Source organism: Cottoperca gobio, unplaced genomic scaffold, assembly GCF_900634415.1.
Source record: "Cottoperca gobio unplaced genomic scaffold, fCotGob3.1 fCotGob3_332arrow_ctg1, whole genome shotgun sequence".
Classification (NCBI taxonomy): domain Eukaryota; kingdom Metazoa; phylum Chordata; class Actinopteri; order Perciformes; family Bovichtidae; genus Cottoperca; species Cottoperca gobio.
In genome coordinates this window covers 381311-393337 of record NW_021166938.1, presented here as the reverse complement: position 1 = coordinate 393337, position 12027 = coordinate 381311, and the positions used below count along the sequence as shown (strand labels likewise).

Below are 12027 nucleotides of genomic sequence, written 5' to 3'. Positions count from 1 at the left end.
ATTCTGACCCAGACTCAGCTCTGGTGCTAATCCCTCAAGTCCACTCAGCTCTCAGCTCTGTGTGTGTTTGTGTGTTTGTGTGTTTGTGTATTTGTGTGTTTTTGTGTTTGTGTTTGTGTGCATGCAAGGATTCACATGCATGTATCATGTGGAGCTTGTCCTCCTTCCTTCCTCTTTCTTTCTCTACACTTCCTCTCTCTTACTGTCTCCCGTTTTTCCTCACGTCTCGTCCCTCTCTTTCCCCCACGCTGAAATGGGTCATCTGTCCCTGACAGGAACGAAAATGAAAACGAAAACGAGAACAGGTACTTTGGTTTCGGCACGGCATCTCTCTTGGCCTTTGCATGTCAGGGTGAGCAGATGAACGTGGGCTGGATAAGGTGCAGCTTATTTGGTGAAGCAATACAACCTGCCTGATAAATGTCTGGCTCTTTGGTCAGTCTGCAAAGAGTGTTCAGATTTCGTTTATGATATAAGAAATATCAGTCCAACTGGCCTTCATTAGTTTTTAAAGCACTATTTGAACAATGTGATCGACAGAGGACACATCACAGAATGCAGCTGACACCATAGTGATTAAATATGATTAGCAGAGGATAAAGCTGAGTGCCAGGCATTGGTTCCTTTATGGGTGTCAAACTGTCAATCCAATTATCAACCAACATATCTAAACTTCAGACCTGTTCAGTTACTAACAAGACCAGGGTTCCAAGGAAGGCCAGAGACATGCATTAGTCAGTACGTCTATTTATTGCAACTGGTCCCCTAAAATAACTTTATTATATAACTCCTTTCAAAACAAAGTTACAATGTGCTTTACAATAAAAACTAATAATACAAGTAAATACAATCCCAAATACATAATATAACACAAGATATAATCATTAAAAAAGATTACAACAAATATCAGTTATTACAAAAATCAGTTAAGAAAGAGCCATAAGAGTCATAACAGTGAGTTTTGTAGAAGAGATTTAATAGAACATACTTTAAGTTTGGGAGGGACTATGCAGATCACAGATATAGGCAGGAACAGGAACCATTCAAAGCTTTGAAAACAAACAGTTACATTTTAAAACCAATCAGAGGCAACCAGTGAAGGGCATCATGAATCCGTTTGATGTGGCAGCAGAGTTTTCTATCAGCTGCAGTTTGGATGTTTTTCCAGAATATAGTGCGTTGCAATAGTCACATCTAAAGGAGATACAAACATGGATGACATTTTCTCAATGAAAGATAATATTGGTTAAATGTCTCCGTTTGACAAAGCAGGATTGCATCACTTAAGTCACCTGAGCATCAATAGACCATCATACACAGACTAAACAATCCAGCTGCAATGGGTCAGTCAGCTTTACAGTTATTTGTAGGCATTGAGCCAGGGTATCTGTTTCTTCCAGTTTCCAGTCTTTATGTTAAGCTAGACTTAACACGATATGAGGGTCGTTCTGATCTCATCAGTGTAAAGAAAGAAAATTAGTGTATTTCCCAAAATGACCAGCTATTCCTTAAAAAGCCTATTTTCCTGGTGATTAAACAGTGTGTTCACCAAGTCATTCTTTGTGCTCAGGTTTAGGAACAAAAGAAAGTAAAGTGCCACAGTCCCTCTTCAGTTGTAGGAATACATTTATTTTGCATGGGGCTAAATTGCCTTAAAATTTAAATTGGATTGAAATATTAATCCTCCATCACCCTAGTGATACATATTCTGCTTTTAAATTGCATACTTGGTACGTAGAAAAATAACATGAGTGCACAATAATTCACAGTAAGCCAAGATGAAGGGAAATTATATATATATATGCATTATCTCTTAGAACACAGCAGAGCAGCTGCTGAAATGATCAGAACTAAATAAAAAATGTCTTGGTTCAGCCCTAAACTCTTATGGAATCACATGAAGAGAGCAAATTCAAAGTCATACTTCAATTAAAACACACAGACTATGGCCCACTACCTCCCAGTAAAACGTCTCATTTATCCTTTTATTTATTACTTTTGTATGGCTCGAAGCTGATTTTTATCGAGCAATATCACACAATTAATCTTAACATAATATTGCGCAGTGTTGCCTGTGTATTTCTGTCCATACCAAAAGGGCCCGTCTGAAAAGTCTCCCTGTAAACAAAAGAACACAGAACTATCCGTCCCCATAACAGCACATGTCAGCCTCTTCACAGATCAGCTGTTCCAGCAGCCCAGCTGAACATTATGGGACATCTGAACCTCCAGCTAAGGCACTAACATGTTTTTCACCCTTCTAGTGCTTAATTGCATTGTATTTCCTCTGTCGGCTGACATTTAAAAAGCATCCGCCACCAGGTGCATGGGGCGAGGGAAATCCATGTGGGTTGTAGGGAGGTCAGGGAGGCATGGCGATCTAGGTTTGGCACAATTTGACACCCTTAAGGAACTGATTTAGGCAACAAACAACTGGAGAAAACATTTGACGACAAAGAATTTAACAAACATTTCAAAGATCTCACCAACGACCTTGGATCCATGAATCTTGAAAGTAGAAAATACTTCGGTGAAAGTAAGTGAAAACAGCAAGGATGACATACTATTTCTTCTGTGCTTAGCTTCTCCTGTTCTCTCCATCTTGTTTTGCATCCTGTCTTTCAGAGGATCTTCAGTAGTTTTAAAACATCATTTCTAAACATGATTAAGTCATACTTTTACTCGTTATTCCGCATGGAAAACAAATTAGGTTTTATGGTGTAGTTTTTAAAGGATTAATCTAATTTATTACAATTTGGGTCTTCATTTTTGTAGTTTGCCTTTAGCATTTAACAAACCAAGTTAATTGCTGAGATCTGGGAATGCATCAACATCTCTTAAAAGGGTCAAGAAACACAAGCACTCAGACCATCGTACAGGCTGTAAGGAAACCTCCAGCCACATCTATTTGGAAGAGAAAATAAATGTGAACAACAAGAACCTGCTGTACTTACTGTAGTTGGGCACTCATGTTTCATGTGTGGACATTTCAGATGAGCTCACTTTCAGTTTTACCTCCACATTAAGTGGTTTAGATAAACTGTTGGCTTATTTACAACTCAGCCCTATGGTCAAACGAGAACATGGAAATTGTGTAAATGCACGCCATGAATCATGAGGTGTGGAATTGTGTAGTAATTAGGATCCTTGGCTGTGACAATCTGTCCGACTGCTCGTATTTCTTGCCCTGCCAAAATTCTTTGTTGTGAATTCCCCGTATTTGAACAATTGGTGACTTCAGTGTTATTATAACGAATAGCAATGATGGCCAAAACAAACAAAAGCAAGACCCGAGTTGTCACAAACTGGAATTAGATGACACCTGCTATGCTGCCCGTTTCTCATATGGACAACAATTATCATTATTTTATTATTACATTAGTATGACAATTTAAATGTACCCCCACCCTTAGCAAAAATATATAAATGTTAATGTTGCTCTCATCTCCCTTTACAGTATCTGTGTATTTCACATGTCTGGTTGTCCATCTGTGTCATGACTGTCTTTCTGTTCTACCCTTCCCACTTTATGTCTGTGTCCTTTGTCTCTTTTTTGGGATTTATTTTCCTCATTCCAAAGGTCTCTTGAAAGGTATGAAAGGAGAAGAATCTCCACCTGAGTCCTCTTAATCCTGCTCTAAAATGATCTCATCTTGTGTTGCTCATTTGCAGTGCATTTTAATTGATTAATGTCTGTTAGTGCTATTCCAATTTGTTACCACCCTAATGAATTTTATCTATCAAAGCATTTCAAACCATGGCTAATCCAATACAGGATAATATCAATCCCATACAATGTCCTCACTACAAATCTGTCAAGAGAGTTGACTTCCTGACTATATAGTTATGTTACGCATTTGTTTACGCTGAAGATGAAGGAGTTTACGTTCCTTTATGCAAGGAAGATTACTCACTTCCGCTTCAAAGTTACTTCCCCCACCTTTGCTCTTCTAGTCAAAAAAACACCTAATCAGATATTTGAATCATTCGTGATTCTGCCCTCAAGTATTTTCAAGTCTCTGAAATAAAAGGCTCTCTCTTAAAGCCTCCCGGCTCACCGAAGCTGTGAGTGTGTGGTCAACAAATAAAAGCAAGCTTGGCAAATGTGTTCAGAGCAGGCGGTTTGAAAAAGTCCCTGCCTCTTGGCAAGATTTTTTTAATTAGCTGTAAGAGATGTAATCTCAAAGTGTTTCAGTAGCACTGGTGCATAGAGAGATGTCCTTCTGATCATCTCACACTCAAAGGATAGTGAAGCACAGAAACACTTTCTATCTGCAGCATCTCTGTGCTGCTCACCTTACTACATTCTTCACCTGATGTATTGATGAGTTATGAGGACAACTGCAGCTGAATTGAAAACTTACATGCCTTCTTTTAGTGACAACACTTTTCTTTCTTTACAAATACATAAACACTGCAGTCTCTAAGTATTTGGTCGGTGACACATTTCTCTCTACTCTGTATACGCTATGCTTTTGTCATTTAAATGAACTAACTTGTTAACATACAGTCAAAGCTGCTAAGAAGTTTTTAGTAAAACCAATCAGAGATATTCTTGACTCATGGATTATAAAATGACGTCCTTTCCCTCCCCTTTACCTACTTTATGATCAACTCCCACTCTCTTCATCTTTTCATCTGTTCACCTCGTTACTTGTCAGCATGTGTTCTGAAAGCGTCCATCGTTTCACTATCTGCTTCTCGCTGCCTCTCACTCTACTAATATTTTTTTGTGGATTGATATAATAAATACTGGATTTGAGTTGAATTTGCTGAATTTCAATCATGTCAGACTGGGATCATGGTCAATTTGTACTCTTGATTATTAACATGTATGGTTTCTAAAATGTGATGTCTGTGGTTCCCAAAATGTTTCAGCATGGAGCATGATGATTCTGAGAAGCTACTGTGTAGATTCTGTCCTCTCCAAGGGAAACTGAATACATAATGTTTGATAAGCTTAACATGCAATACACAGACCTGAGCAGAGAAGAGAAATCAAACAGAAAAACATCTCACTTTTGCATCCTTAAAGTGCATTTCCTGCTGTTATGCTCCTGGCTTGATCTCAACAAGAAAGCTAATGCTAGTCTGTAGCTTTTTCTTTCTGTGCATGAAATTCTCTTCCCCCTAAAACCGGAGTTAGGAGACTGCCTTGCTCTGAACTGAAATCAAGCACAGCTCTACAAATGAGGTGCAATGGAGTTTTAATGCTTGGATCTCATGTCAGAATATGGCCACATTTAGCATGTGTATGCAAATGTCTTATTTAAATTTTTGACAACAGTATTTATGTCTTTTAATCAGCCCTGTCTCCTACTAAATACTGTATGTTCACTGATTTGTGTTGCCACGTTTATGTACGTAATATTTTCACTGGCAGTATATTTTCCAGTCCAGGAAGTGTGACATTCTTTTACAGTACAGAAGTCATGGGGACGAGTTTATCACAAATAATTCAAGCGCAGAACAATGAGTTCATGCTTTGCGTCCCATGTGTTTTTAGGATTAGAGATTAGTTGAGGCTAGGGAAAAACAGAGAAATGTGATGACAGTGATCGTTTTGCAGATTTATTCTGTACAAACATTTTGTATTGGCAGTGAACAGTTTGCAGATAAAGGCAATTACATTTACTATAAAACACACTGGAGCAAATTAGTTTTATATGTACATCATTTTCAGGAGACAGGGTTGCTTTTAAAACATACAGGCGAATACTGTATAGTGATTTGCAAAATAAACATTTTACTTTAGATCAACAAGCATCTTTGGTATAAAATACAAATGCAGCTATCTTATTAAATGATAGGTTTGGATTCCATCTTGATACAGTACTCACATGCCATAAGTATGTTGAACAACTTAGTTCAGCTGATGCTACCATGAGAATTTAGCAGCCTCCTATCAGAGAGCCAGATTTATTCCAAAAAACTGGATGCACACATGGTTTTGTTTATATGATGCAAGGTGCCTGCACTCTGCATACACTCCACACATACAGTTTCTGTGTGGACTCGTTATGGAAATCTGCAATATGGGCAGATGACAACCCTTATTGTCACATGGATCCTTGCAGCTGGACACGGAAACTGTCATCTCAGCTACCACAAAGAATATATCCACTTGATTTGGCTGAAGCCTCGTATTAGCTTTGGCTGAATGCGTCTTTTCATATAACTTCACTTACAGTGTAGTTGCTCTACCAAGGAATTGCTCTATGGCCGGTATAGTTAGGAGGAATACATACAGACACTTCCAAATGACATATAGCATGTGAGTACTGTATTCTTATAGAATTGAAATTATAAAAACCTGTCCTTTAAGGAAAATATGGCAAAGAAATGAATCATAAAAATCTAAATTCTAGTCTGACAAGACCTGAGTGACCTGAACATTCATTCACTTCACTAAGAGTTCGAAAAGCTGAAAATATGGAATTAACATCATTTCTTTACCTGCAATCCCCATAACGTTTCAATTTCCCCTTTTAAACTGTGCCGACAGGAAGACAGGGTCTCAAACTCCTGCTGACACTGTAAGAACATCCTGTTCCCATTTTAACCTTTAACTCTGCTCTTCATTCACCTTTGCAGCAGCGATGAGGACAACAAGCCTCTACAGGGCAGTCAGACGTCACTGGATGGCAACGTGAAGGAAAGCGACGACAGTCTGGTGGACTACGGCGAAGGCGGCGACGGCCAGTTCAACGAGGACGGCTCTTTCATTGGCCAGTACACGGTGAAGAAGGACAAGGATGAAACAGAGGGCAACGAGAGCTCTGAGGCCACCTCGCCCGTCAACGCAATTTACTCGCTGGCATAGCGCCGTAGCAGCACACGAGGGGCGCGGTGGAATCCTCGGATTTGAGGATGTTACAACAAACCACAACATCATACACAAAGACACAAACACACACACGTGAATATATTAATATATGAAACACATTAAACACAGAAGGAACGCAGCCGGACCTGTCTGGAGACTGTGTAGGCTTTCCTCTGCAGATAAAGTAACAGGGGAACACGGGAGTGGACAAAGACCACAAGCCTTTATTTTAGTTTCCAGCGTGAAGAAATTGGCCCATTGGAGGTAACGTTTGGACAAAGAGGACAGTGCTCATTTTCCTCTGCGCTCTGCCTGCCCGTACACAGACTTGAAGTGTGCTTTCGGGGCAGCCTTCAGCACGTGGAAGCATCAACAAGCGTTCTTTAAAGATGTTTCTTTGGTTCGATTCTGCTCCGAACATTTTCAGCGTCCCTGCTCTCCTTCCTAATTTGCCTCTGTGTAGCATCCCAGTAAAGTACACACAAGAGGTCCCTTACACACACTCTGGCCCGTCCTGTAACATATCAGCTTCTAACCATCAAACTCAACAGGATGCCTGCAGATATGTTTATCATATTGATATCTACGCAATGAAAGATTTTAGTTTTTCCACAGCTGGTAGACGAGTCATTGAATATTAAAGAGTGCTGTATACAGTCCAGGCACTCATTTTAGTGCCCTGCTAAACTATGCACTATCACCTCCTCCATAACATTTTAGGTTTAATCTGGTTAGTAAAAGTACACATTTTGGGTTTCTTTTTTTTACCATTTGCAGGCTAATTCACATGCTTTCATTCACTTTGCCTTGTTCGCTGTGGTAGACATGTTTGTCTTACCTCAAATCCAATATTGTAGTGCAGATGTTCAAAATGGCCGCCACATGAAAAGCTATTTCTGCCACAAGCATCAAGCTCTGCTAAAGTATGTTGAAAAAAATATTATTTTGGAGCATGGTAGTAATTAGTGCAAAAGAAATGGAAGGCAACAGAGAGGAAAGTACATTTTGCTTGAGAAACACCAGTAGACCACAACCCCCTAGTCAGAAGGCTAAAGCTGCATTCAGTCAAATGGTTGACAGTTCAAATGTTTTTGTTTTATTTTGGCTTTGATTTCTTATAATTTACAAATAGTCATTTTATACCAAACAAAACATTGTAACGTCAACCCAACATTGTGGTCATAGAATTACTTAATTATGGCAGGAAAAAAGGCGAAAAAAAAAAAAGGAGAGATAGTATATTCCTCTTCAACCTACCTACATGTATTTTCTCAATTGTGACACTATAATTCTGGAAGTTTAGGGCCCTAATCCCAAATTCCTGAATGAGTTTTGAGCTCCGGTAAACTGTGTCATGTTTTCGAGTTGGAAGCTAAAATCTACGTTCTCTCCCTTGGGACATGAATGCAGTACGAGAGCTGGGGATCCTCAGGGTGTGTTCAGACTATATTTTTGCCTTGAGTTTTATTTCACTACTGGATTTTTCTTTGGTTGCAGTCTGTGTTTACAGCCAATATAGTTAGTATCATGCACCCTGTTACTTTCCTCTAGATGTCTCTTTTTTTGCCTCCGTATGTTCATGAATTAGAGTCATGAAGCCGCCGAAAAGGCAAAACGTTTTGCTGAAGTTGAAATATCTTCAACTCATGGACACATCTTTGGCTCAATTCATTCATTTGTGTCCTCTCACGTCTGTGCATTGACTATATATGCTATCACACTCTGAACCCAACTTTACAGAGAGATCAACAACTCTCCCTCTAGTTTTTATAAACTCAATTAATTTGTTAATCATTACAGATAAAAAAGGAAAGCCTTAGGGCTGTGTAGAATACTTGAATTTACAGCATGAAAATATATACATTAAATTCACAGCCACCTTTGAAATGAAACGTATCAGCTTATTTTTTAGTTTTTGCAGAGGAAGAAAGGAAAAAGAAAACAGTTTGAGTAACTAAACAAGTTATTGGAAGTATGTACGCTCAGTATTTCACTTGTCTACAACCATATTTGTCATTCTGTTAGCAGACTGATGAAATTACTTTATTTTATACTTAGCGTTCACTGAGTGCTCATTTGTTTCACTACATCATGTTGGCACTCAGACTGTAGTTACCTGCTACTCACTATTAAACCCTCCAATATCAAAAAGATCTTTACTGCAGAAAGTGTCTGCAGCTCACTTTGTATTTCAAATATTTATTTTATCATTCTATTTATTACATTATGTGGATAGTATTAATATAAGTCCTTAATTTAATAATTGTTATATACACATTTCTTACCAACTTATTTTGTTGTCACACTCGAAATAGCCAGAATAAAGATGTGTCCAGAATCTGTTACTGTTCATGAGAAGCATTAAACACAACAGTATGTTCAAGATATTTTGTGATATTTGTAGCAGCTGGCTTTCTGCTGTAAACAAAAGAACAACTAAATATCTGTAATCGTACATGTTTATCTGTCCATTGTGCTGCTCTTCTCGTACTCATGTTGTATTACAGCTCTGTGTTGTTATTCAGATTTATGTATCATAACCTTTACACCACAGTTATTATTTATTTGACATATATTCTGTACATGTAGGTCCTGAAAAACATCTCATGTATTTGTAAATATTTAAAAGTCGATTGCCCCTGAAAAATGCTTTATCCGAAAAGGAAACAAAGTCACAAATCTGTATCCACCAAGCAAATGCAACAGGTGCATCTTTAGCGTGTCATACACCTTTGTAATGTAGCTTTGACTAAAATTTGCAATCTGAAAAGTAACAAGAATCATCCTTCACTCTATGTTGCCCTTTGCTTTGACATTGTGATGTGTGGTACTGACTGTGGCAAGTCTATCAGTCACTTGTTTGATAGTGGTTTGGATTCTATATTGTGAGAGAGGAATAGGTTAGATTCTAGGATGTAAATAAGAAGTAAGTGCTCCTGCAATATACCGTTTGTAGCATCGTCACACACAAACTGCTAATAGGCCTAAAAAAAAGGTATTGGAACAAACCTTTAAACTGTTATACATTCATCATCTCTCTGAGACTACAGACTCCTTCCTCGGATGCCTTTCACCTAACATGTGCATATGCATGTTGCATAGCTAGTCCCATTTCAGAGGCCTCCTTAGAGGACTAGAGGTTGAGTCCGCTCCTCTTCTACAAAGGACACTGACAAGCCTCACAGACAGAGCAGGGCCCAAATTTAGTTCCAGAAAGTTTTCCCCAAAACAGGCGGAGAACAGTGGAAACACATTACGTGATGTTATGGCATTGGTTAGAAGGTAAAATACTGTAAACAATTATGGTAAGATTAATGGGGGCAACTGACAAACAGTGTAGAAGGTAAAAGGCAAATATATTTATATAAATCTGTAATACCAACAGTATTACATTATTTATTTATATAACATTATTTACATCCTGCAATGGCTTTACTTCAGCCAACTTATCTGATATAATTATAAGTTGTCAAAAATTGCACAATTAAATACGTGACTGCATGGCCCACAATCAATTGACCAAATTTGGCAAACAGAGCCTGACATTCTTGGCTCATTTGCAGGAGCCTTCTAATTAGGACAGGCATTGTCATTCCATTATCACATTTTCATTTTGCAGACTTTGAAGGAGGAGGCCCCTAAAATGGAACACAACATACAGTAGGCAGCCATTTTGAAAACAGTTCTGGCCTAGCATTTCTCTCCTCTTTCAAAACGAAGAGATGTCTGATTCTCCGAAAAAACAACCTTTCTGTCAGTAATTCCCTCTTCCAAAAACTCATGCTGCCCTCTGTCTCTGCAGAAAATCAAAGAAATATCGTCTGAGTTTTAATCAGCGGGATATTTTCTGTAAAGCCATTGCTTTACAGTGTATTCACTCTAATGTTGGTGTGACAACAGAGGGTTGTTAGTTTTAGCATCGAGCACAGATTTATTGACAAAAACACGAGACTGCTGCTGAAATAGAAGAAAACAGGAAGAAAAAGCACTGAGAGATCAAACATTGGGTTGAACGTAGGTCCAAACTTTCTCACTGGACTCATTCTAAGCGTTTTCTTCCAGGTTTAGTCTGGAAACCTGCACCCCCCTCTTCCCACATGGCCTTTCCTCATTTCCCCCAGGATCAAAGTGGGGAAATGTTGTAAACTGGCTATATAACAAAGAAAAGAGAATTATGCATATTTGCTGATGAACAGTGCTTTTTTTCTTGTTGTGCACGTTGACTCTTTTTACTGTCTGCATCGTCTCAGCTAACCTTTAATGGGGGAAAATAAGATGTCAATGTGCAGTTTCACAGCTTTGTGTTTTTCTTCATTTCAAAGTGCTGCAAAGTGTATAATTCTACTCACGCACAGACAAGATTTGCAACTGGCTTTTTGAAAATGAATTCTCATGTTAGCATCTTCTTGTTTTTACCATATGTATGAGAGCAGCTTGTCAAAGTCTTGCTTCTTTGACATGCAAAATAACAGCTTTTGTAGGATACATACTCAACAGAAAATGGCATAAATATATTCACCATGTATGCGTGTATGATGAGATGTTGCAACTTCTGCTAGCGACGCCTTCTTTATAGTAAAGCTATCTCCTTTTCTCTACCTCCTGACGGCTGGTCTCTCTTTTCATCTCTGAGCTTTTATAACATTTTGTAACATTTTGATATTATTTTCAGAGACTAAACAAGAAAAGAAAAATAATAGACTGACCATACCTTGTGTTTTGTCTGACATTGTGTATAGGTGGACAGCTGTATAAGTCCCTTCAGGTAATGTAATATAGCCTTTAGCAGTTTAACACTGAGCTTTTTATGATTATTATAGTGTGGCTTACATCTCAAAAGAATTCATCAGACATGGGTCAACATGGGTGTTTTTTGTCTGACAACTGATCATTTCATCACAGATACACTGGACCGTTTTGAATTATTCTGTAGATGCCAGCTTTTGCTCATTATGCAATCAGCCATAACTGTTTTGCTGTCTAGTGACCACTGCCATTTCCAGATGCTAAAGCCTGAATTTCCTTGAAGTCATATCACACATATCTGTGTGATGATCTGTGTGAAGTCATATCTGTGTCCTGTGCAGTTGGGGTACACCCTGGGCAGGTGCCTAAACTACGGGCAACCTTTCCAGTGTTCAGAAGAAACTAGCGCACATGAAAGAAACAGATATAGGGAAAACGGACAGGCTGCAGTGAAG

General features: G+C 38.6%; 1 protein-coding gene across 20 annotated transcripts in view; it reads left to right on the top strand.

Annotated features, from left to right (window-relative positions):
• nfasca (neurofascin homolog (chicken) a) overlaps positions 1-11425 on the top strand; it is a 159103-nt gene extending 147678 nt beyond the window's left edge. For all 20 annotated transcript variants that reach the window (XM_029427533.1, XM_029427536.1, XM_029427534.1 and 17 more), the window contains one exon: positions 6595-11425. In XM_029427533.1, the coding sequence (XP_029283393.1) occupies positions 6595-6823 (229 nt within the window). In that variant the 3' untranslated portion in view covers positions 6824-11425. The remainder of the gene's footprint in view (positions 1-6594) is intronic.
• Positions 11426-12027: the final 602 nt, after the last annotated feature.